The 27,835-nt window shown below is 53.7% G+C and overlaps 1 protein-coding gene across 3 annotated transcripts; it reads left to right on the top strand.

Annotated features, from left to right (window-relative positions):
• The first annotated feature begins 994 nt into the window (after positions 1-994).
• On the top strand, positions 995-25,449 carry DHX30 (DExH-box helicase 30). Of its 3 annotated transcripts, XM_087824783.1 has the most exons (23): positions 995-1,079; positions 2,871-2,965; positions 4,302-5,054; positions 8,562-8,657; positions 9,666-9,694; positions 15,440-15,570; positions 16,194-16,304; positions 18,667-18,953; positions 19,375-19,495; positions 20,080-20,229; positions 20,949-21,101; positions 21,409-22,245; positions 22,486-22,561; positions 22,641-22,745; positions 22,997-23,172; positions 23,416-23,622; positions 23,712-23,793; positions 23,866-24,059; positions 24,171-24,330; positions 24,447-24,604; positions 24,687-24,790; positions 24,881-25,020; positions 25,123-25,449. In XM_087824783.1, the coding sequence occupies exons 3-23, from the start codon at positions 4,885-4,887 to the stop codon at positions 25,374-25,376; spliced, it is 3,741 nt and encodes a 1,246-aa protein (XP_087680909.1). In that variant the 5' UTR covers positions 995-1,079; positions 2,871-2,965; positions 4,302-4,884; the 3' UTR covers positions 25,377-25,449. The 3 variants fall into 3 exon arrangements, with proteins under 3 accessions (XP_087680909.1, XP_087680910.1, XP_087680911.1); XM_087824784.1 differs by lacking the exons at positions 995-1,079; positions 9,666-9,694 and having other exon boundaries at positions 1,472-2,965; positions 4,302-4,341; positions 5,000-5,054; XM_087824785.1 differs by lacking the exons at positions 995-1,079; positions 2,871-2,965; positions 4,302-5,054; positions 8,562-8,657; positions 9,666-9,694 and adding an exon at positions 13,244-13,466.
• Positions 25,450-27,835: the final 2,386 nt, after the last annotated feature.

Genomic DNA, 27,835 nt, shown 5'->3' with positions numbered 1-27,835 from the left:
ATGGTGTTCCATGCCCACCTCCCCCACCCTCCTGTCCAAGTGCAAACAGAGAAAACCCTAAGTACTTGTTGAGTGTGTTCGGACAAGAACGACGGGCCACGGCACCGACTCTTCCTCTGTCCGGAATGGCTCCATCTTAAAGGCACAGTCTAGGTCTTTCCTGCCGGGACCTCCTGACGCAGCTCCAGAGCCACCCGCGCTCAGTGCTCTCCTTTGGAAGCTGGACTCACACAAGGGCCTCGCCTAAGGGACCGCAGCACACAAACAGGGGCAACGCCCTTTCGGGCGGGCGGTGGCACCCCCAGACCCGCGCAGCGGCACTCGGGCCAGCGAAATGCCACCAGGCCCTTTCCCCAACGTTGTGCATCCACCACGCGCCATCACGCGGACGTCGTCGTCCTAACAATCTCGTGAGGCAGAGCTGCTCACCTCCCTAAAGAAACAGGAGACCGGAGGGAAGATGGAGCAGAGAAGAGGCGGGGCCACAAGCTGGGGCCGGGAAGGCGGGTGGCAGCCCACAGCCCGAGCTGGATTTCGTTCCTGGCTCGGCCCTCACCCGGCCTGTTTCCTCACTCGCACCAGGGGCGCGGGGCCAAGGCCTCCACCCGCTCTCTCGCTCTCTCTCTCCCTCCCTCTCTCTCCCTCTCTCCCTCTCTGCCGGACGCTGCGGCGCCGCCTGGGGCCCAGCCATGGCTGCGCGGTTCCCAGGACCCCAAAAGCACGCGCTCACCCCTTCGCGACTCGGCCGGAAGTCCCGCCTCCGCCCGCCCTGCCGTCCCCCATTGGGCCGGGCGCCAGGATCTCGCCGAGGGTTGGCCGTTCTCCGGCGTGAGCCTCTGGCTACCTCAGCGAGGCCCAAGAGGGGGACCCGCTCGAGGTCCGCGGAGACGCAGGGTCGGCCGCGAGAGGCGGGGCCCGAGTCGCGAGGCTGGGAGCGCCGGGGCTGCCGGCGGGACTTCCGCTTTGGGACCCGGAAGTGGCCGCGCCGCCGCTGGTGGGAGTTGTAGTCCCGCCGTGGTTGGGGGGGCCCGCGGCTCATGCGCGGTGCACCGAGGCTTGTTTCACATCTGTAACAACAGGTGAATTGGGCTTTTTATTCTCCCCTTTCGTGTCCCCTCGAGGAGCTTGCCGCGGCTGGGGATGATCGGCGCGAGGAGGGGTCCGAGTCCGACCGCCGGCTTGGCGGAGAGTGGGGCGGAGAAGCGGGCGGGCCCGAGGAGCAGGCCGGGCATCCTAGGCCTGCCCGGGAAGCCGGCCGGGCCGAGCCGTGGGCAGCCAGGCCTCGGCCTGCCGTTGCCATGGAGCCGGGGCGGGGGCGGGGGCCAGACAGGTCCGCTGGGGCCCGCTTGGTAGCCAGGGGCTCCGCTGGGGCCGCGGGAGAGGCCGCTTCATTGGCGCAACGACGCCTCCGCCTCTGGGGATGCTCCGTTTCCCGAGGCAGGGCCTGGAGAAAGCCCCTGGAGTGCCCTGGGACCTTTGTTTGCCCCCCGTTCGGCCTGGGCCGATCGTCCAAAGGGAGGCCTGGTGCAATCTGGCCCCCCTGGCTTGCCCCCTTTTGCACCGACCTTGTCACTGGGGGAGGCCAAGGGGTGAGGTGTTCTTTGTTTGCGGTGGTGCCTTGTGCCATTTCGCAGGGGAAGACCTCATGCATGCTGGGTTCTTTGTTTGCAATGAACTGGAGTCTCAGGGGTCCTCAGAATCCCAAGCCAGGAGTATGGCGTCAGCACGCTGTCTAGCTAGTCCTCTTGTAGCAGCATTCGTCACTTTGTGATTTTGCAAGGCAGAGGTGGTCCCACTTTGCACCCCCAGTCCACAGGGGCTTGCCATACACTGCTGCAGGTGGGCCGCAGATGGCCACTTGCAGACTCTCAACCAGTTTTTGGTCGCAACTTACTGGCCGGAGTAAATGAGACATTGTCTGGTGGTTTCCTTTGCAGTTTCTGTGAAGGCAGTAATCCCACTGTCATTGTGGGTGTTGACCACATCTTATAATTTACACTTACATCTTGGAGTTTTGGAGTTTCCAGGAGGCCTCCTTTGGTATAGTTTTTAGGATTTGGGATAGTGCTTTTTGTGTAGCTGTTTAAGGTGCTAAGTAAATACATTCTTTGCTGAATTTTTTTCAACCATAAAGGGTGTCTCTTTACCTTCAAAAGGTATTTACTTTCCATGTGTTTTAACTTGTGTAGCTGTGGTCCACAGTTGATCAGTTAGACACTTCTTGCCCCTTTCAACTTTTGAAGTGTTATTGCAAAGACTGGCCCATGGTCCGTCTGGGCCACAGCACATAGAGAAGTAATGGAGTATGAGCCAGGAAAGCTTCGGAGCTCAGTCCCTAACTACAGATTTACATTCTGCCCCGAGGCAGCTGTGGGATCTTGGGCAAATTGTGTAACCTCTGGGAAAGAATTCCTACCTCACTGGGTAGTTGTAGAGATTAAGTGAGATAACACCCATAGAAGTCCTTTGTAAACTGAAAATGGTGTTCAACTTCTAGTTATTTTCCCAAACTGGAAGAGCTGCTTTACCTGCCTTAGGTGAACCTTAGTCATGATGGGAGCGGAACTCAAAACTATAGCAGGCCGAGCTCTGGGCTTGGAGAAAATGCTTTCAGAACTACAGGCTCCTCTGCCAGGAGATCTCTCCCTTGGTATCTCAGAGGTGCTGACGTAGGGCAGCTCACAATTTGGTGAGTCTAGAGTGGGTCACTGCAGGTCCTGAAGTGAGGCCAGTGTGTCCAGTGTGTGTGTTTCATGCCACTAACAAAACTTGTCCTTGTCAGAGTTAGTAAATGAATTTAACTGATCCGGGAGCAACTTTCTTTCCCCGAGAGGGCCATCTCTTTAGTGACCCAGCATTGTATTTCCCAGGAGGAGGCCCAGCCTCGTGATGAGGAGTAGCAGGGAGAGAATTCAGCTCCAATTCAAAAGCCTACAAAATCTGAGATTTTCACTGCTCTGGTAAGGTAAGTTGATTTAGTTAACGCACACAAAGCAGTGGTGGTCTCATGCTCAGCCACACTGTAAAGCAAAGGGCATGTATTAAATTCATTTGTGACTGTTTTGGAAGAAGGTATCATTTTTAATTAGTCAGTATGGAAGCTCTCTATCCTTGAGTCATTCCATAGCAACTCTACCTGGAGTCAAGTAGTGTTTCATTGTGCAAGAAAACTTGATGTAATATTATTTTACTTACCTCTAAATTATTTAAGAGAAACACTGAACCGTAAAGATTTCCAACAAGGAAGGCAGCTTTCTTTTTTATCTCAATGAAATTTTCTAGAGCTCTGTAAAATATCTCTAATAAAAGATCCTATCTTGAGCCCTGGCCAGGTAGCTCAGTGTCGTCCCGATACACCAAGGTTACAGGTTCATTCCCCAGTGAGGGCGCATACAAGAATCAACCAATGAATGCATAAATAAGTGGAACAACAAATCTATGTCTCTCTCTCTCTCTCTTCCTTCCTCTTTCTGTCTCTAAAATCAATTTTAAAAAAAAGAGCCTATCTTGAATATCATACTATATTTTTTGGACTGATACTGGAGTAGAGTTAGTTATGATATGTTATGTGAGTTAGTGTTGGCATAGAGGGGACCAGGGACTTTTCAAAAGCAAAACCAGAAGTCTACTTACAAGCAAATTAACTTATAATTTCTTAGCAAGCGTATTGTTTCTTAATCGCTTAGATGTTTTAGATTTTTTAATATTCAGATTTTCTTTAAAATTAGAATCTCAAATTACACCTTTTTTCCTTTATTTTGGATAGAAGGGGCCTATGGAATGTAATTTCTTAAAGTAAATTGAATCATTGTTGATATTGTATTGAAGTTTTCTCTCTGAGCTACCATATCCCATCGGCTGAAATTTCCGGCATCTCTTGGGGAGAGGAGGTCATCAGGGCAGACCTGCTATGGACCTGAGAGATTCGGCCCCAGGTCAGCCCTCCACCCCCACTGCCCCGTGATTTGAGAATGAGAGAGAACAGTGGTCAGGAGCAGGAGCGTAGGTCCCATTAGACTCCTAGGAATATTGATACTATCATGATTTGCTGGAGCACTGTGTAGCTGTTTTTAAACTAAGGCCACATAATCATACTGCACCAACCCAAGAATACTGAATTATTAAAAACATTTGTAATTTTGAGTTTGAGTGCTTTTTGAAATGAAATTGTTAAACCAGAGGTGCTACTTGTTTGTTTTTTTCAAGTCTCTAGGTAGATTCCTCAGTTAAATGCACTGATGAGCAAAATGCAACAAAATGTTTTGCCAACAATTAAACTTTGTTTGTTTGTTTGTTTTTAGAGAAGGAGGAAGAAAGAGAGAAAGAAAACCCACAACCTAGGTATGTGCCCTGACCCGGAATCGAACCCATGACCTTCTGGCACATGGAGTGACGCTCCAGCCAACTGAGCCACAGTGGCCAGGGCCAACAATTGAACCTGTAACTTAACGTTCGCCGTCTCATAGAGACTCCTCTGTGAGAAGCTTTAATTTTGAATCACTATTTAGTTATTCTTTGATACTGTCAGTCCCGTCCCATCCCCAGAGACATGACGAGGTTTTGTGAAAGCCCAGTAAACCAGTTTGTCCTTAAGGTAAGGTAGCCATCAATGAGATTTCCTGGTGCTGTGGGAGAAAGGGGTCCATGTAGAATTTCACTTCCTCCTAGAAGTCCCAGGAACACTGCAGGTATCTGATGCGATGGAAACCTGTGTCTCTCGGGATGAAAAGCATTGCCTTCTGCTGAGCAGGGTCTAGGACGTGTAGGACAGAGGCAAGAAGAAAGCTCGCAATTAGAAAGAAACAAAGATGTAATTAATCACTGTAACATGGAGATGGCCCTTCCATCCTCAAGACAGGGAGCAGCAGTTGGGGCTCTTCGGTGATGGACCCCGTTTTCCTTGTCTCCTGGACAGTGCTCTCTGTGTTATTGAAGTCTTCTCGGGGGGTTCCTGGACTGGGAATATTAACCATGGCCTCTCGGCCATCCTTCTTTTTAGGATTCCAGCTTTCCCTCCTGGCCAGAAATGTTCAGCCTGGACTCATTCAGAAAAGGTAAGAAGGTCACTGTGCTGGTGGCCTCAGGCCCTTCCTCCCTGTGATGGGCAGCTGTGAAGGCTGTGAAAACCCTCACCCGTGTTGTCCTTGGATCACTTAGAGTGACTTTCCAGAGCTTTTCCTCAGCCTTTCTCTTGCTTGGTGCTCACGACCTGTGCCACCCCTTGCCCAGGCCTCTAAAACTCCTTTGTAGCGTTTGTCATTTGACTTTCTAGGCTATGGAGGCTTTCCATTAGGGTGACATTGTTAGCACCCAGTTTAGAGGGAGCCAATGCAGGCTCACTGAGCAAAAGCTCTGGACCCAGATACCTGTTCACGCCGCAGTTCTGCCCCTCACAGAGGAGGTCAGAGCAGATGACTGAGCCTCTCTGCCTCTATTCCCTCAAGATCTAAGTGGGCCACATCATAGGGGTGTTCCAAGGATCAGATGAACTAATGCATGTAAAGAGCTTAGAATAGGGCTTGACACCTGGTAAACTCGCAATCTGTGTTAGCAATTAAGTAGCTCCGGGACTTAGTACAGTCCCATTTGGGGCCTTGCTCTCCACACAGGTAAGTGTTGTATTCTTACCAACAACCACTTGATGCTTGGAGGGTCCCAGGGAAAACCATTAATTGCTACCGTGAATATTTTACTTCAGGGAAACCTATCTTTTCTCAGTTACCTGACTATAAGGCTGAGTGCCCTGTCTTGTCTCCTGAATGCTGGAATCACTTGTGGTTTGCATCATGACCTTGGCATTTTGGTCACGTATGGCCTTGTAATACTTTTATTGTTATATAGAGTGTTATTTATCTCTTACAGAGGTATTTTTAATGCTTTATTTATTTATTTAATCCTTACCTGAGGACATGCTTAGAGAGAGGAAGGGAGAGAGAGAGAGGGAGAAATGTCGATTGGCTGCCTTCTATACGTGCCCTGACCAGGGATCAAACCCACAATTTGGGTATGTGCCCTGACCAAGAATCAAACCGGCAACCTTTCGGTTCACAGGATCATGCTCAACCACCTGAGCCACACCAGCTGGACTCTTATGGAGTTTTTCTGTTTCTTTGTTCTTCATGATGAGGTTATGAGTTCCCTAGAGTGTCATGAACCTTGAGAGGAAGGAAGTGTAAAGTGGTGTGAGCCTTGGGGGCTTCCCAGTCAACCTGGCTGGGGGTCGAATCTGGTCCCCAAACAGTAGAAAGGTGTTAGCCGATCGATCCTGTTTCCCAGCCCCTATTTTCAGGGGTATAGTGAAGACTAGAGATGATGTAGAAAAGCACTTGGCTGTGGTTGGTCCCCAGCCCCTAGACTTGATAAATGTGAATGGTTGGATTTATTTGGGGTGCAGACTGTAGCCAGTGTTTTGCTGGAGGGTGGTGGTTGGTCTCAGCATGCGTTGCGCTGTGTGGCTGCTTGATGGAGCATCTGCTGCATATGGGACACTGGGGTGGAGACAGCTGTTTCAGAGATACTTCCTGGTACTCAGGGGCCTCCCATCTCCATGGGGTGGGCCATTGGTGGTTCTGATGGTGATGGCCACAGCAGTTCCCTGTGCCAACTCTTTGCTATTGTGTAATTCCACCAAGCTGTCAATACTTCCCAACTGGAATGTTTATGTACCTGGAAGGTGACCTGTTATTGCCTTTGCCAGCACCTTAACACAGGTGTCTTGTCTCTTGGCTGTGAAGACATCAGAATCAGGCCACAAAGAGCAAGCTGAGTCTTTTACAGGCAGGACACAACTGAAAAACGCTGGAGCAGCGGTGGTCAGAGAGGGCTCGATGAGGTTGTTTTGGGATTAAAACAACTTTGCCCCAATTACTGAAAATGTTTAATGAGATCATCAGTAATCATCCAATCATTTCTTCTTTTTTAAACCTAGCATCCTGGATATGAATTAGGAACCCTCTTCAAAGAGGAATGGAGAGGGTGAGCTGGTCGATTCCAGCCTTAGCTTCAGGCAGAGGCTGAAGATAAACCTTGATCCAAGGCCCTTTGTTCCGGATGCCCCTGCAGGCCTTTCTGCTCTAACACTACTACATGTGTTTTCTGCAAAAGCACACACCTGTAATGTAAGAGGGCCTGTGGGAAAGTAGAGTTGAGGCAGTACATCCACAGCTTTATGACCGGAGCAGGACAGAAATGATCACTGGTGCCTGGGAAGACGCTGTGGCCACCGGGGCAGGCAGCTCAGTGGATGCTACAAGTGCGTGGGCGATGCAGTGAGAACGGGCCGCAGGGGCCCAGGCAGCGCAGGGAGGGGTGGATCCACGCTGCGGGGTGCGCTGCTGGGAGTGTGGGGGCGGAGGACCTGAGTGCAAAGACTTGCTCTTCCCCAGCTTTTATTATGAAAATCTAAAATTACTGAAATGTTGAGAAAATTGTGTCTACCACCTTTGTTCTCTACGGACACTCCATTTTAATTTTGGAAAAATAGGGCTGAAAGGGCTTTTACTTTTCCTGCTGAGAACTGTAATTCCACTCCTGCATTTTCCGCGTCCTCACCTTAGAAGAATTACATTTGAAGCGGGGGTTCCTGTGCTTTGCTGATTCATCCTTCTGTGTACCAGCTGTGGGGCACTAACTTACTTTACAGAAGTGGGCATCAATATAGCAGAACAGGCTCTTTCTCAAGTGTGGAGGGTAGTGTGTCCCTGCTCCTCTCCTGCCTCATGTTTGAAACCAAAACCAGTGGGGCAAAGAGAGCCAAGAGCTCCTGTACCTTTCCCCAGACCAGTGAGTCTCTGACGTTTTCACCATTTAGCGGGTTTAAAGACCCTCAGTTCTTCTTACCTATAGAAGGCTCAGTGGGGTCCTGATTTTAGTTCATGGAAAGCAGATTTTTGCAGCTTCTTAAAATGTACTCCAAAGGTCACCCGATAGGCAGTATTTAGTCTCCAGCTGAATGGAGATATTTGAAATGGAAACCACTAACTTTTAGAAAGAGGGAGGAGGCTGCTAAGTGTGGATCTGGTCTTGGCTCTCAGGGAGGACCCAACAGTCAACTGGCCCCTCTTGCTCAGTTCTTAGAGGGAAAGAGTGCTTTGAGATCTGATGGCTGAAGTGGCCATCGGGAGAGCCCAGAGCAGATTTAGGGATGATGACCATAGTGGAAGACAGGTAGGTGGAAGAACCCAGAGGATTTACATGGTACATGGCTATTTGGTTTTCCTCTGTTGTCCTGCCTCATCCTCACAACTTAACGCTAGGGAGAAGTGCATGGGATGGGCATTAAACTCATAGAGGGATCTAAGGGAACAGAAGAGTTGGGGCGCTTTTTTGAGAGCCAAGGAGGGATCTCTACAAGGCTATCACACATCACATCTATAAAAGGCAACTGTCTGGCAGTGGTGTGGCACTGGTGACACTGTTCCCAGAACCTGGGACTGGCTCCAGATATCGTCCAGCAACCCTGCTGCCCAGAGCCCCTCACATATGCTCTGGGGTGAGTCAGTCCTGGGTTTCTAACTAAGGGGTGAGAATGTACCATCCTGATGCCCTCTCTCTTTCTCCAGATCGGGCCCAGCACAGGCAGCGTCAGTGCAAACTTCCCCCACCCCGCCTTCCACCCATGTGTGTCAACCCTGCCCCTGGAGGGACCATCTCTCGAGGTAAGGGAGGAACCTTGCCTCCAGCACCAGCCTGATCCAGAGTCTGTGGGGAGGCGGGCAGCTGTGGGAGCCAGGTGCCAGGGCCACGGGCCTCCAGAAGGGGAGTGAGGAGAAGTGGGGCTAACAGACCAGCTGAAGCCCTCTAGGTGAGATCATTTGGAAAGGTTTGGGTTAGTTCATGATCCTTGGCCACGTGGCTTAGACCCTACGGTCTCATTGGCCTCCTTGTGTGAGCAGGAGTGAAGCCTAAACTCAGTCTGGATGCCAAGCAGCCTGGAGGGTTTAGATTTCCTAGGCAGCCCCTTGCTCAGGTGGCCTAGAGAGTGCGGGGTGCTCACAGTAGGGCCAGAGCAGGGAACCCCAACTTGGCCCAGGGCCCTTCCTCTTAGAGACTTTGGGGATGCCTGGCAATCACTTCCCCAGCCCCTCAAAGCACTTTACTGACAGTAAAATCTGCCTTTCAGTCCATTTGGCAAGGTAGGCTCCCCTTTTGATTGGGGAGAATGTCAGAGCCCCCCACAGGTGACAGCTCACCTCAGGTCCCACTGATACCCAAGGCAGGCCTAGTAATAAGACCCAGGGCAGCACCTCTGCCCGTGAGCTCTTTTCCAGGTCTGCTAAGACCAGTCCTGCCAGCTGCCCTTGTCTGCCCCATTGGCTGCTTGTTCACACCCCTCCCCAGGTGCCCAGCGGAAGAACACCATTTCCGGTCATGGAGTCTGCCTCACGTGGAGACAGCATGCCTCCTTTAGGCTCTGTCTGTAAAGTGCTTTGTAAAGAGCTCAGGAAGGGTGCGGGGAGCACAAAGCACATGCCCAAGTGGTTGGCACATGCACTGCCCTCCTGCCGCAGGGGCCCTGACTGCGGACAGCAGTCTAGAAAGAAGTACTTCCAGCCCCTTTGACCGTTGACTTAGGTATGAAAGAAATGCCACCCCTTACCGTTGCCAAAACAAGAGTTGATTGCCCTTTTTTTTTTCTTTCTTAAAATGCCCTGTAACTCGAAAAGGCTGAACGTTAACATTTCCAACATGGCAGGTGAGTGGCTCTGAGAGTGGCAGGTGTGCTTTGGCTAAGCTTAAAGCTGGTTAGTTGGGACTGAGCAGGCCGCATGGACAGGCCGTGCCTCCTTGAGCACATGCAGAGGGGAAGGTCGCTGCCCTGGGGAGGGCAGCCCAGTGGCCCCACTCTGTCTTCCCCAGGGGAGAGCAGACCCCGAGCCCGACTGTCTCCTCACAGCTGTGCCTCCAGAAGGCATCCGTGGGGGTGTGTATCTCTCCCTCTCTCTCCTTCTCTCTCTTTCCCTCCCTCCCTCCCTCCCTCCCTCTCAAGCTAGAGAAAGGGTTCTTGTCTCTGTTTCTTAATCACAGAAGCAACAAACTTCTTAGTCTGCATATGACTGGGACCTTTCTGCCATGTTCCTGGTTCCCTAGAGGCTTCACCGGTGCCTTTGCCCTTAGGAAGGAAGGGCATGGCAGATACAGTCTCTCTGGTGTTCAGATAGCAAAACAGCGCTCAAGATCCCAGTCACTTGAATAGGTCACAGTGCCCCTCAGAGTCAGATTTGGGATTGGAGAAAACTATCATCTTCTTTCCCAATCTACCCCTCCCTCTACTGCCCCCTCTGACCAAGGCCGCTTTCCAAGGTAAAGGGTGAGAAAACAGAGAAACTCACCTGTAAGCCTCCCTTGCGATTCTTCTCCACCCACGCGGATCGGAGACTCAGAGCTCTGGAAAGCAACATGGGCGAATACTGCTGGCAGGATCCTGGGGGTCACAGGGCTGGTCTCCCCTGTCCATTCTCTCACGCAGATGTGTCCTCTGCACCGTGTGCCTTACTTATGTGAATAAGAAAGCCATGAGGATGGGTAGGGTGGCCACCCAGCCCCTGTAGGTCCCCTTACCTTTCTTGTTGCCAACCACGTGGACCATTTCTTGCCGTTTTGACTATCCATAAAGTATCTAACTCTGGTTGAGTCCATTGGTAGACGTTGGCCAAGACCTCCGGTTGCTTCAGGTGTTGGTGGTCCCTCTCAATTCCCCTCCAGAAATTCTCTGGTCTGCTCAAAGTCTGGACTGTCTTAGGCTTCCTCCTGTTGGTTTTTCCTGGGGCCCCCAGAGTTTAGGATCCTAAGACATCCTCCATTCAGCAGATCCTTTACACCTAATTCCATGCTGCTGGCAGTTGGTACCAGATGATACGCTTGATCCAGAAGTGAATGGTGAGAGCTCTGAGCCAGTAACCCTTCCTTTTTTTTAGAACTTCTCTTTTCATAGGCAGAGGAGCCTATACTCTCTCCCCAATGAATGGAGAGTGGAGAAGGCTTATTAATGTTGTTGGGAAGGAGGGGGCATGCTACACGCTCTCTTTCTTCAAGGTCCCAAAGCAGGAGTTGGCAAACTTGCTTTGAGGGTCAGAGTAAATACTCTAGGCTTTGAGGGCCATATGGATTCCCTCGCAGCTACTTCACTCTGCCATTACAGCATGAAAGCGGGAATAGATAATACATAAAGGAACGAGCATGACTGTGCTCCAGTAAAACTTTATTTATGAAAACAGGCAGTGGGCAGATTTGATCTGCCGGCTATAGTCAGGCCACCCCTGCTCTAGATCAAGGGGGAGAAGATCACGGAACCAGAAGAGTTCCAAGCACTGGTCTAAGAGTTATCCTCATTTTACAAGAGGCAATGCGGTTTGTAGGGGTGAAATATTTGCTCAAGATGACACCAGTTGTTAGAGCCCAGGGGAAGTAAGTGAAACAGGAGAAAGGGACAAGGAGCACCCTGAGAACCAATTAATTTAAGATAAAATTTCAAACATCTGTTTGAAATGTTTTCTCAAATAGAGAAAATGGTGTTATGAAGAACCCCCATGTACCTGTTACCCAGCTTGAACAATGAACAACTCATAGCCAGTCCCTCCATTTTGGCCCCTTTGGAAGCAGATCCGTGGAACCATAGCATTTCCACCTTAGTCAGCTAAGTGGCTGTCTGAGCAGAGTGCTGTACTGAGGGCTTCCTGAAGCACCGAGATGGGCCCAGGTCCTACTTTCCAGATGCAGTCTTTCTGTCTAGGCTGTTGCCTTCAGCTTTCAGACACCACAGTTTTCAAAATTTGGTCTCAGCCCCTGCTGCCACTAGATGATTTGGTAAGCTTCTGGATTCTTTTGAAAGAATTTGGGCCCCTAATAACCCTTGAAAACTCCTGAAGCTGGGTAGATGCCTCAGTTTTTGGCAAATTAAAGTGCCACTTGGCCAAATTAAAAGCCGTTGGAGAATCATGTGCCCCAAGGGTTTTGCCATCCCAGTGCGGATGATCTGGGCAGGCGGGTTGATACAGATGGTCGTGTCCCCTCATGAGGTCAAATTATTACTGCCAAGGCTGCCTTTCCTTCTGCCCCTTTCCTGGTAAAAACCAATAGAGGGGGAGTGGAAGAGCGGGAGGTGACGCTCCCCCATCCTGCCCTGGGTCTGTCTCAGACCTCAGAGGGCAGGGTCTTCTCCAACAGAGCACTCTGCAAAACTGCCTTCCAAACATGCACATTTTATGCTAACCACAGCCATGCCAAGGGTAAGTTGGTCCTGATTTTCCTAATTGGTGACATTGCCCACGGTTCACAGCTGGCAAGTGGTAAAGTTGGGACTAAGCCCAAGTATTAGTACTCAGAGGCCATGTTCTTGCCATAGGCCAGCAGTTCTCACAGTGTTGGGAACTTGTTAAAAAGGCAGGTTCTCGGGCCCCACTCCAGACCTAATGAATAAGAAACGGGGTGGCTCCTAACAATGTTTTAATAACCTCTCCAGGGGATCACCAGTGTCAGATCTAGAATTAAAAACCAAAACCCTCCCTCCCAGCTTACCCCCAACTGCCCTGCCAACCTCTGACCAAGACCTTCTTCCAAGCGACTGAGGCTACCCCTTGCTGTCATTGTCACTGCCTCGGCCTGCAGAGTCAGTGCGATTCCCAGCTGACCCAAAGCCCTGCTCCTCGGTGCCATAACAGGCAGAAGAGGAGTGAGCCTGGCCAGAACCCAGGTATAGTAGTTTGGAAACTGAATCCCATCTGGCTTTCAAACAAGTAAGGGAGGGCAGCTTCACACTCCCACTACTGGACCAGCTCAGTGTTGGGCATGTGCCCAAGTCGGGCATTTTTCACCTCTGATTCCAGCCGTGGGGAATAAACGTGGTCTGCTTATGTTCAAGAGGTCTCCCTGCTGTGGCTCCAGATCCTTCCCCAGGTTTCCTTTGTAAGCCATTCTGCGCGACTTGCCAGGGCAGGGAGAGGTATTTATGAGCCCTGGGCAGGACCGGGAGGGTGCTTCGTTTCCTAGGCTGAGTACTGAGCTCAGGCCTGCACAGTTTCCCAGAAAACCCCACGGCCCCTGCCTGGCCAGGATCCAGGGACGAGTCCGTGGGAGTGATTTCGGCAGGGCCGAGCCCGGGCGCGGAGGCCCTGGGCGGGGGAGGCGGGAGCCGGCCGCTCGCTGGGCGGTCTCGGCTCCGCCCGGTCCGCCCGTCCGGCAGGGGGCGCGCGGGCCGCCCGCCCCGCCCTCCGCGCCGTCCCAGCCCCGCTCCGGGTCCGCGGGGGCCGGCGGGAGAGCGATGGCGGCCGCCAGGAGGTTCATGGCCTTGGCCGCCGGCGTCTCTTCGCGTCTGCCGCCAACCGGTCCCCGTGCCACCGGGCGACAGGGACGCTCGCGCGGCTTCTCGTCAGGCTGCGCCCGTCCCGACCGCACCAAGGAGGCGGCGGAGGCCGAGGCCGGCGTGGCCCCCTGCGGGCCCGCGGAGGGCGACGGCGGCATGGTGAACGGTGAGGGCGGCCGGGCCGCGACGCCCTTGACTCCTGGGGCGGCAGAGCTAGGGCGCGGGCCCCACCGACCCGGCGGGCTGGGCCCCTCCGACAGCGGCCGGACCGCCACCCGCCGGGCCGCAGCCCGCGGCTGTAGTGAAGCTCAGCGTGGCCCGGCCCGCGGGACCCGAGCGCCTGCGCCCGGCGAGGACCGGGGGGCGTGGGAGAGGGCGGGTGGACGCCCGCCTCCTGCGGGGCCGGGGCCGAGGCCGAGGACTAGAGCGGCGGGGTAGGCGCGTCCTCGCCGGCGCGGGAGGGGCCGGAGCGCGCCTGGCGCTCAGGGGCTCAGACGGTCGCTCTGGGGGCCCAGTGCTGTGCCTTCCGACCGTGCAGGGAGTGAACTGGTGAGCATCCCTGCCCATCGAGGCACGATAGAGAGTCCTGGCCAGTTTGCCCGGTGGTTAGAGCGTTGCCCGGCCGACTGAAGGGTCCCGGGTTTAGTTCCGACCAAGGGACATGTACCTTGATTGCAGGCTCGACCTCCGGCCTGGCCCTGGTCCGGGCGTGTGGGGAACACCCAGTGGATGTGTTTTTCTCCCATCGAGGGTTCTCTCCCTTCCACTGTCTCTGAAATGCAATGAAAAAAATATCCCCAGGTGAGGATTTAAAAAAAGGGAAGGACTGAGAGAGCTGAGCTCTGCGTGCCCACTAGAGCTGAAGGGGGTCATCCGTGCACGTCTGTGTTGATACCTGTGGGTCTAGTGGGCTGCTTAACTCTAGGTCCCTCCATGGGATCAAACCCTTTTGAATCTACTTAGTACTGTTTCTTGACTGCTTGATTCTTGGTTCTTTTACAAGGTATCATTTAGAGGGAGCCAGAGTCAGACAGAACCCTCCCACTTGGCCAGTTGGCACAGGAGTCTATTCCAAGGAAGCAGTCTCAACTCAGTTGGCAGGGTTACATCAGATCTCCTGGAGGAGCTTTTTCAAAGTACAGGGCCTTCCCCAGCATCGCCACCATTCTCAGGTGCCCTGTGGGGATCAGGGTCTGTCCAGTGCTGTGGAAAAGCTCCCCAGGTGATTTATGATTGACTCATGCAGGTGCACGTGTGTATATCCACCCCCTCTCCCCCTGAAGTCCCTTTTTGGAGCTGGTTTCAAGGTGAATATAATGCCAGAGACTGGGTGGAGAACGGAAAGGCTTCCCATCTCTTCTGGTCTCTGACCATGGATTTCTTGGAGGGCAACTCTTATGCTTTGGGGCCTGCCCTTGTATTTTTAGCTGTTCCCAGCAGACTTCTCCTTCTGGCTAAGCCCAGTGTCTGGCACAAGCTGTCTCTAGGTGGTCTTCTCATTCCTTTGTGCTCTTGGATTGATCCAAGTAAAAAAACTTGGTGTCTGATGCCTCCTCCCAATACTCAACTCCAGGGAACTTGGGAAAGGAATAGCTCACGCCTGTGTCTCGGCTACAGAGGTCTCTAATCAGTGTCCGTACACATCATCTGACTCTAGGGAAGCCTTTTGCAGGATGCTGGGGCCTGGTATTCAGACTCTGGAGCCAATACTTTTTATTTTAGGAGGGGCCTTGCATCGTCTTGATCTAGTTTGCATCGTCTAGTTTATGTGTGTGGTGGATTTTTGTTTTGTTTAGTACCTTCTTCCAGACATCAGAATAGGGGTTTGTTGCCACCTAGGCTTCTGCAGCTGACGTATGAAATCAGGAACTTGGGTGGGAAGAGGATGCTGGCTGGTCCCCTTTGTGGTATGTGGGTCATTCGCCCTCCTTCAGAAGAGGATCGTGCAAGTGGGCCTAGCCCCACTTTCCCTTGTGAACCCCGAAGCCATCCCTCCCTCTTTTTCTAAGATGTTCCTGGGTGGTTTGGGGTCACGAGCCAGCATCCTCAGTATCCAGCCCAGGGTTACCCCGACACACTCCCCATGGAGTTTTTAAAAGAACAAGACCAGCTTTAATGCTTTTGTTCTTGTTTTCTTAGCTTCTAGGGACCTATTAAAAGAGTTCCCACAGCCCAAAAACCTTCTCAACAGTGTGATTGGAAGAGCCCTTGGCATCTCACATGCAAAGGACAAACTGGTCTACGTGCACACAAATGGACCGAAGAAAAAGGTAACTCACTGGTGGCGGGAGCCTGTCGGTCTGACTCAGGACAGAGACTGGCTGCCCTTTTCTCCCTCAGATTTCTTTGTCAAGGAGGCCATTTCTGAATTGAAAACTGTCAGGAGACAATCTCAGAGCAAAGTTAGGTTTGAAGAAGAGCCTGGATTAGGGGATGGGAACACAGGGCAGGTGAGGCGAGGAGCCCTCATCTTGTGTAACACAGGCTTCTGCACCGAGGTCTGGTTTTGGTCCCCCACAGACTAACTCGGACTGCGGAGGGTTGGTGTTGATGATGGAATTCCTGCTCCTAGAGTCTTGTAGGCCTTGGGCCCCACCGAAGCATGCAGGCAAACCATTCTGAATGAAGATTTTTAACCATAAAGATGGGTTCCACCTTGCCCTCTGACTAGAACATGGCACTTTGAAGAAACAAAACAACTCGAGGTGGGACGAATGGCTTGAGAATGAGAGAGTTATAGCTTTATGTGGAGTTAATAGTAGGGGTGGATTCTGTCCTGCGCTCAGCTCTGCTGCTGGAAGGGCCACAGCTGTGCTCTCCCGTCTCCCTGTGATTTGAAACAACTTTGCAGTCTGGGGAGACAAGGAGCCTGATCCTTTCTTCTCTTCCCCAGAAAGTCACCCTCCACATAAAGTGGCCCAAGACCGTGGAGGTGGAAGGCTATGGCAGCAAGAAGATCGACGCTGAGCGGCAGGCTGCGGCCGCGGCCTGCCAGCTGTTCAAGGTGACCCTCCCCTAGCACAAGCCATGCAGACCTCCCTCCTGGGAGACTCCTTGCCCCTTGCTCTGATGGTCTTTCAGGCAGAGGTTGACAGGGTTTTCCACTACTCACCTGTCCTGAGCCCTTCCCACCTCATAGTTCCTTTCCTGCTGTTTAGCCAACTAGGGAATGGATTTTCCCCACTATAGTTACCTACTTTGTGGTTTCACAAACCACAGAGAGGAGCCCTGTATGAAAAGCGCTCCCTACATGCAGCACCCTGGGTGTGCTTCCACTTTGGTTTCTGGTTTTCTTCTCCTACTGTTTCATGTGGGTTTCTCCCTGTAGCCAGATAGTCCTCTCTTACTTATAATAGAGGCATGGTGGTCACTTCTCTCACTTCCCAGTGGTTGGACAGGGGTTGCTTTCAGTGGTGCCGAGCTTCAAAATTAATTCTTACCTACCAGGATGCGTGAAGGCACCTTAAAGCCAGCCCGTGAGCCGCAGGTCATGGTCACAGTCCTCCCCAGCCACTTCTCTGTTCCCTCCTATATTCATAGCCTTTTTTGGTTTGTTTGTTTAATTGTGGTAAAATACACAAAATTTAAAATTTACCATCTTAACCATTTTTAAGCATACAAGTCAGTAATATTAAGCACAGTCACATTGTTGTTGTGCAACCAGTCTCCAGGACTTTCTCATCTCTGCAAAACAAACTACCCATTAAACGACGACACCCTGTTCCTCCTCACCCCACATCCTGGCAACCACCATTCTGCTTTCTGTTTCTGGGAATTTGACTCTTCTAAGTAACTCACATAAGTGGAATCACATAATATTTTGTCTTTTTGTGGCTGGCCTAGTTTACTTACCATGTCTTAAGGGTTCATGGGTGCTAGAGCACATGTTAGAATTCCCATCTCTTTAAGGCTGAGCAGTAGTCCCTTGTATGGATAGACGACGTTTTATCTGTCACCCGCCAGTGGACGCCAGGTTGCTCTACCATTTGACTGCTGTGAGCAGTGATGCTTTAACGTGGATGTACAAATAATCTCTCTGAGACCCTGCTTTCCATTCCCAGAAGAGGAATTGCTGGGTCACATGCTAATTCTAGTCTTAATTTTTTGAGACACCACCACCCTGTTTTCCACAGTGGCTGCACCGATTTCCGTTCTCACCAGCAATGTATAGGGTTCTGGTTTTCCGCATCCTTACCAATGCTGCTTTCCTTCCTTCCTGTTTTGTAGTGGCCGCCATCCTAATGGGAACCAGGTGGTATCTCACGTGGTTTTGACTTGCGTTTCCCTTATGACTGATGATGCTGAGCATCTTTTCATTGCTTAGTGGCCATCTATCTGTCTTCTTTGGAAAAGCGTCTAGTCAAGCCCTTGTCCCATTGTTCAGATGAGTGGCTTGGACTTCTTTGTTGTTGCGTCACAGGAGCTCTTTATATGCTCTGGACCTCATAGCCCTTTTATTCCCTGATGCCTGTGCCCACAGTGTTTCAGTCCATCCGTCCCCCCCGGATGTGTATAAGAGCTGCCCTCATGCTTGGTGTGAGGTGCTGGCAACACAAGGGCCACAGAGAGTGCTCCTAGAGCTCCGGAGCTGAGTCTCCCAAGCCTGTGCTTCAGTCCTCTGCTCCTTCTTCCTTACTCCTGGTTGCCTGCATTTCTGTTCTGCCTCTTAGATTCTGAACTCGGGGGGCAGGGACCAGGTCTCCCCTCTCCTGCCGATGCTCAGGGTGGCCAGCTTGTTGCTTTTGTACATACCAGAGACTCAGCAGATGTTCTGTTTGGTATGCTCACTAGAAAACAGGGAGGCAATAATACATTTTAAAATAATATTTTTGTATAAATGGCTTTAAACACGTTACAGGTTATTTCTGGAATATGTTCCCAGCATAGGATTCTTTTTCCTGAGGCAAGTACCTCAGTCACTTCATCCTGGTTTCGATTCTCTTCGGTGATGCCGGTGCCCATCACATTCCTTATGGCTCTAGGGAAGTGCCTTCTGAGCCTTCCCGGGGAACATGGGTGTCAGAAGGTGTATCTGTTTTATGGTGTGGGCTATACAGGTCCTAGTCACTGAGGCTCCTTAGATCACTTAGTGAGTGTATCTGTTGCCCTGTGGGGTTTGGGATTGGTTTTTGCATTTTGTCCAATAGGCATGAGAATTTCCCTTGTCATTTTCACCTGTCAGAGCTAGATATTTTTGGTTCTCTCTATGCCCAGTTCTGGACTAGGGCCTGAGGCAGGAACACAAGTGGGAAAGCGTGGCTCCTACATGAAGGACTTAGGACGTAACTGGGCAGGTTCCGGGCAGGTTCCAGGCAGGCCGAGCTGTGAAGGTGCTGTGGACCCTCACGACGCCCCTTTCCCCCCAGGGCTGGGGTCTGCTGGGTCCCCGGAATGAGCTGTTTGATGCAGCCAAATACCGCGTGCTAGCCGACCGCTTTGGCTCTCCCGCTGATAGCTGGTGGCGCCCAGAACCCACCATGCCACCCACTTCCTGGCGGCAGCTGAATCCTGAGGGCATCCGGCCAGGGGGACCTGGGGGCCTATCCCGCCCCTTGGGCCGAGAGGAAGAGGAAGACGAGGAAGAAGAGCTCGAAGAGGGGACCATTGATGTCACCGACTTTCTGTCCATGACCCAGCAGGACACCCCACTCAGGTACAGCTGGAGGCAGGGGAAGCTGACTGCACCTTGACATGGGAATGGGAGGGATGCTCCCTGGGAGCCCCCTCTGCCCCACGTTTCTGCCTGTGTGGCCCACTATTCATTAGTATGTCTGCCCAGTGTTGGGGGAGGCCGCTGTGGTCTTGATCGTGTGGCTGGGCTTTTGCACAGCAGCAGCATGGCCAATCCCCAGGGCACACTTGGTCCCTCAGAGGCACAGCAACCACTCTGCCTGCCCCCTGCCCTTTGATGTGTGAGAGTCACAGGCCAGCAGAGATGCCCTGCCTGCCATTTTTTCATGACTCCCGGCTGCCTGCTGTAACCACTCAGTGTCCTGCTTCCAGGTTCCCAGAACCTGAGGGGTATTGGCCCTAGGGGGAGAGAGCTTTTTCACCTAAACTTTTGGTCCTCCCAGGGGGGGTTCCCTTGAAATGACAGACGACGACAGTGCTATTAGGGCTTTGACCCAGTTCCCGCTTCCCAAGAACCTTCTGGCCAAGGTGATTCAGATAGCAACATCGTCCTCCACAGCTAAGGTAAGCTGGGAGTTCGAGAGGGGTGGGTGGGTGGGGAGCTGGCTTGGTCATGCCTGGTAGGTTGGGAACTACAGGTGTGGGAGGGAGGAGCAGCAAGTACAGAATGGAACTCTCACAGGAGCTCGGAGTGGGCTGGGGGCCGTGGGAGTGGGAGACCCATATGTTCAAGCGTGGCAGGGGCGTGGTGTGGGCGGCTGTCTTGCTGCGGTGTGAATTTCATCTTTGCTGCCAGGCCCAGGGGCTCTGGTTAAGCAGAGCTGCTCTCCAGGTGTGAGGCCTCTTTGCTCCCCAGGATGTGCCTAGTTTAGCACACGCTGACCGCTTCAGCCCACAGCTGCCACCACACCTGCTTGCCTTGAAGGTGCTGAGAGGACAGTGGGTGAGGAGGGCAGGCAGTGGCATTGCTCAGGCATCTTTAGCTATGAACTGACAGCACCGGAGGAGAAGCCAACAGGGTTTGCTTCTGTCTGTGCAGTGGCACTTCTCACGTGGCTGATACTTGGCACCTGCTAAGCTGGGGATTAATTCCATGTCTGGTTTCTGAGAATGCCTTTTTATAACCATCTTCCTCTTCTTTCCTCTAGAACCTCATGCAGTTTCATACTGTGGGCACCAAGACCAAGTTGTCCACCCTCACCCTGCTCTGGCCCTGTCCCATGACCTTTGTTGCCAAAGGGCGCCGCAAAGCAGAGGCTGAGAATAAGGCGGCAGCCTTGGCCTGCAAGAAGCTGAAGGTGAGTCCAGGAGGGTCCCTGGTGTGAGCAGGAGATGTCTTGGATTCCCTGCAATCATGGGCAAGTTGGTCCACTTTTCCAGGCCAGGCCTTTGGCCTGGGCACAGAAGTACCTGGTGTCCCAGCCCTTGCTTCTCAGGCTGTGTGGCTGCTGTTTCCAGGACTTCCCCACAGTTCCTCTAGAAGGGCTCTGTCAGCGCAGCCTTTGAGCACTGTGGGCCAGAACCTTGGTGAAGCTGACAGGAGACATGCCCATCATTCTGAATGGCATGAAGCTGGAGAAACGGTGCCTGTTGAGTGGCAGACTTGGTGTCTAAAAAGATCTTGAGAACCTGGGCTTTGTGACCAAAATGAATAATAAGACATTTATCTGGGATGAAGATGGAAGGCGCAGTCGACATCAAGGTGAAGGCAGCGTGGCCTGCCATTGGCAGTTCCTTTGAAGAGGATCTGGAGGTCAGCAGATGCCCCATAGTGGGGTTAGCATCATGACTGCCTGGGAAGTTAGTGATTTAAACCTATGTCAGTAGAGGTTTAGTTTGCATAGCAAGACAGGAAAGAGGCCCTGCTTTACTCTGAATAGTCAGCTAAACCTTTGGTGCATGTTTGGCTCTGGGAACCCCATTTTAGATACAGCCAACGTTGAGAGGTAACGAGAGCCTGGAGAATAAAGGAGGTACAGGGATGGGTACAGAAGAGTCACATGTGTCCCCTCTGCAGAGCCTGGGCCTGGTGGACCGGAACAACGAACCACTCACCCACGCCATGTACAATCTGGCCTCTTTGCGGGAGCTGGGTGAGACCCAACGCAGGCCATGTACCATCCAGGTGCCTGAGCCCATCCTCCGCAAGATAGAGACTTTTCTGAACCATGTAAGAGAACCCCTCACGTCCCTGTCCCCACTCGCCTGCCTCCATTTCCTCCAGACTGAATGTTTCTACCTATAACAGGCAGTAGTAACTCCCCATTTTCCCCACTGGGGACAGAGCCTGGGAGCGCCTTTGCCCCGAGAAGCTTAGCCTTGCTCATAAGGGTCCTAGGGCTGTCACGAACTGAGTCATCTGCCCAGGGGTTGGGCCACAGCATGTGACCCAGTGAATCGCCTGGAGAGGGGCTGGGTGCGAAGGAGGAAGGAGGTATTTCGTGCTCACCACTTTGTTTGCCTCTTCTGTCCCCCAGTACCCTGTGGACAATTCATGGATCTCCCCAGAGCTCCGGCTGCAGAGTGATGACATCTTGCCCTTGGGCAAGGACTCAGGGCCCCTGAGTGACCCTATCACAGGCAAGCCCTACCTGCCCCTGTCAGAAGTAGAGGAGGTGCGTTTGAGCCAGAGCCTGCTAGAGCTGTGGCGGCGGCGGGGGCCCATCTGGCAGGAGGCCCCCCAGCTCCCTGTGGACCCACATCGGGACACCATCCTCAATGCCATTGAGCAGCACCCGGTGGTAGTCATCTCCGGGGACACGGGCTGTGGGAAAACCACACGCATCCCCCAGTTGCTTCTGGAACGCTACGTGACCGAGGGGCGTGGTGCCCGCTGCAATGTGATCATCACCCAACCACGCCGCATCTCGGCTGTATCTGTGGCACAGCGGGTCAGCCATGAACTGGGCCCCTCCCTGCGCCGGAATGTGGGGTTCCAGGTGCGGTTGGAAAGCAAGCCTCCAGCCCGGGGTGGGGCCCTGCTCTTCTGCACTGTGGGCATCCTGCTACGGAAGCTGCAGAGCAACCCCAGCCTGGAGGGTGTGAGCCACGTCATCGTGGACGAGGTGCATGAGCGGGACGTGAACACTGACTTCCTGCTGATTCTGCTCAAGGGGCTGCAGCGCCTTAACCCAGCCCTGCGGCTGGTGCTCATGAGTGCCACAGGCGATAATGAGCGCTTCTCCCGCTACTTTGGTGGCTGCCCTGTCATCAAGGTGCCCGGCTTCATGTATCCTGTTAAGGAACACTACCTGGAGGACATCCTGGCCAGGCTGGGAAAGCACCAATACCCACACCGGCACCGGCATCATGAGGTGAGGGGACATGCGCCCACTTCATCCCACCAGGGCTTCAGGCCATTCCTCCCTGTCCCCTTGGCTTGGTGACCTAGGGCAAGTTACCTGCCCCAAGCCTTGGTTTTCTCTATAGAAATGGAATGATTGGGTCTCCAAGATTCGGGTGTGGTGAGGGTTGCAGGTGACATGTCAGGTGCCTCAGCCTCACTGAAACCCTCTCCCTGGGGCTGTGACTGGCCTCTCTTCCCCCTACCCCAGTCTGAGGATGAATGTGCACTCGATTTGGACCTCGTGACTGATCTGGTTCTGCACATTGATGCCCGCGGGGAGCCAGGTGGGTGCTTCCCCCTTCTCTCCCCCACCCCCCCACATGTGCTGGGAGCAACTGCTCATGCCTGCAGGGCCTTTTACAGGTGGGATCCTCTGCTTCCTGCCTGGCTGGCAGGAGATCAAAGGGGTGCAGCAGCGCCTACAAGAAGCCCTGGGCATTCACGAGAGCAAGTACCTCATCCTGCCAGGTGAGAGCCATGTGGAGGGCTTCATGGCCCCCAGACACCACTCCTGCCCTCTGTCTTGGGGACTGACCCAACTGGGACTCAAGGGGCCAGGGTTTCTGACCAGACTGCACTACTTTTTGCTGGTTTTGCAACCTTTCCTGAGCACCTTGACCTGGGCCTCTCACAAAAAAGGTGAAAATTCTTGCCTTGCCCTCATCATGGGGGTTCTGGCAGAGCAGTGCTGTAACCAGTGTGTGCTTGCTGCCCACCAGTGCACTCCAACATCCCCATGATGGACCAGAAGGCCATATTCCAGCAGCCACCAGTTGGGGTGCGCAAGATTGTCTTGGCCACCAATATTGCTGAGACCTCCATCACAATCAATGACATTGTGCATGTGGTGGACAGCGGTCTGCACAAGGAGGAACGCTATGACCTGAAGACCAAGGTGTTACCCCATCTCCTGGGTCCAGCCAGCCCCTGGGGGAAGAAATCCAAGTTCCAAGGTGGCCCCCAGTCCAGATCAGCCTTGAACCTGCTGTGTGTGTCTGGAGAAGGCCACACTTCTGGGGTCTCAGTATCCCTGTTAAAGAAGGGGGGCTGTTCAGGGGTGAGGTGATGGCCAGGCACTGGGGAGCACCGAGGAAGGCCTGTGGCATCTGTGTTGCTGCTCACCTGCCCCCTCCCCCAGGTGTCCTGCCTGGAGACGGTGTGGGTGTCACGAGCCAATGTGATCCAGCGCCGGGGCCGGGCGGGCCGCTGCCAGTCAGGCTTTGCTTACCACCTGTTCCCGCGGAGCCGGCTGGAGAAAATGGTCCCATTCCAAGTGCCAGAGATCCTGCGCACACCCCTCGAGAACCTGGTGCTGCAAGCCAAGATCCACATGCCTGAGAAGACGGTAGGCTGGGGAGTAGTGAGGCGGGCTGGCCTTTGGAGTGGCAGGTTGGGTGCAGGCTCACAGGGAGCCCTGCTGTGCTCCTGTGGCAGGCGGTGGAGTTTCTCTCCAAGGCTGTGGACAGTCCAAACATTAAGGCAGTGGATGAGGCTGTGATCTTGCTCCAGGAGATTGGTGAGTGGGCAGGGCCAGGCTGGGCTGTGGAGTGGCTGTCAAGGGTGGGCCTGACAGCTGAGCTGTTAACAGGGGTGCTGGACCAGCGAGAGTACCTGACCACTCTGGGGCAGCGCCTGGCCCACATCTCCACCGACCCCCGGCTGGCCAAGGCCATAGTGCTGGCCGCCATATTCCGTTGCCTACACCCACTGCTAGTGGTCGTTTCCTGCCTCACCCGGGACCCCTTCAGCAGCAGCCTGCAGAACCGAGCAGAGGTGGACAAGGTCAGACCATCTCTCCCCACAGCCCTTTGGCACTCCCTTGCAGCCCTCCACCATCTCCTGTCCTGAGGTAGCCTCTTGTAGCTCCTCCCATGACCCTCCTGCCCCTCCCAGGTGAAGGCACTGTTGAGCCATGACAGTGGCAGTGACCACCTGGCCTTCGTGCGGGCTGTAGCTGGCTGGGAGGAGGTCCTGCGCTGGCAGGACCGCAGCTCCCGTGAGAACTACCTGGAGGAGAACCTGCTGTACGCGCCCAGCCTGCGCTTCATCCATGGTCAGTGGGGTTCTATGTCTGGTCTCCAACCCCACTCCTCCCACCGGAACTGGGCTTCTGTCCTGCCCAGCCTGTGGATAGGGGGGCCCCAGGTTCACCCAATGTTGCCTCCCCAGGACTAATCAAGCAGTTCTCCGAGAACATTTATGAGGCTTTCCTGGTGGGGAAGCCCTCAGACTGCACCCTGGCCTCAGCCCAGTGCAACGAGTACAGTGAGGAGGAGGAGCTGGTGAAGGGCGTGCTGATGGCGGGTCTCTACCCCAACCTTATCCAGGTGCTGCCTTGGGGAGGGGCTGGCTAGGCCCCAGCCTCCTTCTCCATCCCCAGTTCCTTACCCTTTTCTGTCACCCCTGCAGGTGCGGCAGGGCAAGGTGACCCGGCAGGGCAAGTTCAAGCCCAACAGTGTCACATACAGGACCAAATCAGGCAACATCTTGCTGCACAAGTCAACCATTAACAGGTGGTGGTGGTGGGGTGGGGGCAGGCAAGGCTGGGCAGGGCAGCTAGGATGGGCCAGGAGGGTGGACTCACCCAGGCCTTTATCCCTCAGGGAGGCCACACGGTTACGGAGCCGATGGCTGACATATTTCATGGCTGTCAAATCCAACGGCAGTGTCTTTGTCCGGGACTCCTCCCAGGTGCACCCACTGGCTGTGCTGCTACTAACCGATGGGGACGTCCACATCCGTGGTGGGTACCTGCAGACCTCCCACCCCTCACTGCTCCTCTTGGGCTGGTCTATCCTCAGGGGCCTGGCCTCACCTTGGCTCCTGGTCTTTTCCTTTTCCCTAGATGATGGGCGCCGGGCCACCATCTCACTGAGTGACAGTGATCTGCTGAGGTTGGAGGGTGACTCGCGCACTGTGCGGCTGCTGAGGGAGCTGCGCCGGGCCCTGGGCCGCATGGTGGAGCGGAGCCTGCGCAGTGAGCTGGCCGCTCTGCCCTTTGAGGTACAGCAGGAGCACGGGCAGCTGCTGGCCCTGCTGGCAGAACTGCTGCGTGGGCCCTGTGGCAGCTTTGATGTGCGCAAGTCGGCTGATGACTGAGCCCTGCGTCTGCTGGGGCTGTGTACAGAGTGCAAATGTTTATTTAAAATAAAGTTCTATTTATCCCTTGTGAGCATCGCTATCCGCTGGGGGCTCCTCCCTTGGGGCCTCAGCACCCTGGGCTGTTGGCCAAGGTTCCCCAAACCTTAAGAATGAAGGTGGAGAGGCTGGAGCTCAAGGTCTTGAGAGGAAGGGGGTTAGAACCCACCCTCTCAAGAGCTTGAACCACTAGTGCTGCTAACCAGCTTGCATTGTTGGGCCAACCCAGTCTTTTCACAGCTGCTCCTATGGGTACCCATACCATGGGTGGCATGTCACAACTGTCTTTGCAGACTGGGACAGCAAGTGTTGAGCAGCCCTCTCCTGGGTCTCCCTCCCTGATGCAGTGGTCTGGTCTGGTCGCCACCTCCTTGCCCAGGCAGATGGGGAAGTTCCACAGGCAGCCACAGCTCTCTGGGACCTTAACCCTCAAGGGCCTCAGGCTGTACAGCAGCCCTGCGACAGCTGGACTTTCCCTTGGTCATATCCACATGTTCACAGATGAGCTACAGTCATTAAGACTGCATAGTGCACACCAGTCCCCCAATGCAAGAGGACAAGCCAGGGGACAGAGTCGTGGATGCTGGAGGTAGAGACAAACCAGAGCAGACAGGGCCTGCATGGTGGGACATCACAAGCTTTATTTACTTTTGAAATTGTTACAATAGAATCACAGACATACGTAAAGGTTGAGCCATAAGCTAATTGGGCAGTACAGAAATGTCCCACCCCCCAGATGGCTGCAGCGTAGTACACAGCACAGGGGCCTCTGGTCCTCACCTGTCAGGTCAGCCACTTCAGCCTCTCTGGTTTGTGGGACCCTTCAACGGTGCTATGGCCAGGCCACCCAGAGAGTTCTCCACTTAGGTCACCTCCCTGACCCCAACCCATGACTAAAGGAGTGAAAGGAGCCAGTCTGCAGTTTACCTTGGCATCTGTGTGGCTGGTCAACACAGGGCACAGGTTCCTTTAGGTCCTGTACCATCACCCCTCCTGTCTCTCCTCATGCCCCCCCCACACCCACTTCCTTCTCCCCAGCTTCATCTTGCCCCTTCCTCTTGCTGACAAAGCATGGGAGCTCTGATCTCCCTGCATAGTCGAGCATTCTAGACGGTCTGGCTCTGGAAGCACTTTCTTGCCAAGACCTGTGACTTCTTGGTATGTGCTTGGTAGCTGGGGATGGGGTAGTACCGCAGAAATGGGAGGACTGGCCCCGCCAAGGTGCTCTCCCTTTACATGGAGATCAAATCTGAACCTACGTCAACAGCCCCTACCTTCTCAGCTCAGGGACAGGATCAGAGGGCAGTAGGGCGAGGTACCAAATCTCTACTGCAAAAAGTGCCCTTTGAGAGATGCCCTAAAACTTCCCAGGCCATTTCACTACAAACAGGTAGGTTTTAATCCTTTATTAGAAACCATGCAAACTTTAATACAAAAAATACAAGTGCAGTAAGAATCTTCGTGTCAATATGATTCCCGGGATTTCTCCTCATTGCAGCCATCCCGTGGGCAGGCCTAGCTGGGACACCCCTCCGCAGGCTGGCCTGGCCTGGCCTCGCCTTGCCTCCCTCTCCTCTCCAGTCAGGCTGAAAGGGACGTGGGATGGCCTCAGTCTCATACCTTTATTTTTAAATTTCCAGACCTGATTCCCCAATACCCACACAAGTTCTGGACATCTCGGGCTCCCTGGGAGCTGAAGACTCGAGTGTCCTAGGCCTGCAGGTCTGGAAGATTTCGACCTTCATGGCCCTTCCCAGCACTGACCTTTTATCTCCCACCAGATCCCAGGAATGAGACAGAGATGCCAAAACCAGCCTCTTGGTTAGAAAAGAAAAGCAGCATACACGCAAAATGCCAGAACAACCAGTCCACACTCTGAGCAGCCCCTAGCGTACCCTATTTGCCCACCAGGCCACGCCCCCGCATACCACCTGCCCTGCCCACTCCATCTCCAGAGCTCTGACCTGCCAGGCCCCCAGTGCCTGACCTGGCTGGAGGCTGGAGGATCTCCCCTCCCTGTTTCCTTTAACACCTGCTGAGGACTTTCCTTTAGACATGACTTCAACCTGCACAACTATTCCACCAGTTTTTAGGTTATTAAAAAAATGATAAAAGAAAAAAAAAGTATGACAGCAGCTAGAAAGGTAGGGGAGGCAGCGGGCACAGGCAGCACTGACCCCTAACTAACTTGGGGCAGGGTAGCAAGAGGTGTCTGGCACCACCCGCGTGGTGGGCGCCATTGTGGGGTCAAAGGGAGAGGCAGTGGCTTAGCGAGCTCCAGGGACACAGTCAGGACCGGGCCATCCATCACGTGGAGATTCCACTCTTCCCTCCAGGTGGATCCAGCAGAGGGAGCGTATGTCGGTTGTTCTTGGGTTTGGTCCAAAAACCCAAACAAAGAGGAGGTTGGAATCTGATTC

Source organism: Miniopterus natalensis, chromosome 15 (assembly GCF_054644295.1).
Source record: "Miniopterus natalensis isolate mMinNat1 chromosome 15, mMinNat1.hap1, whole genome shotgun sequence".
NCBI classification, from domain to species: Eukaryota; Metazoa; Chordata; class Mammalia; order Chiroptera; family Miniopteridae; genus Miniopterus; species Miniopterus natalensis.
The sequence above is the reverse complement of the archived record's forward strand: the minus strand, read 5'-3'. Positions and strand labels throughout refer to the sequence as shown.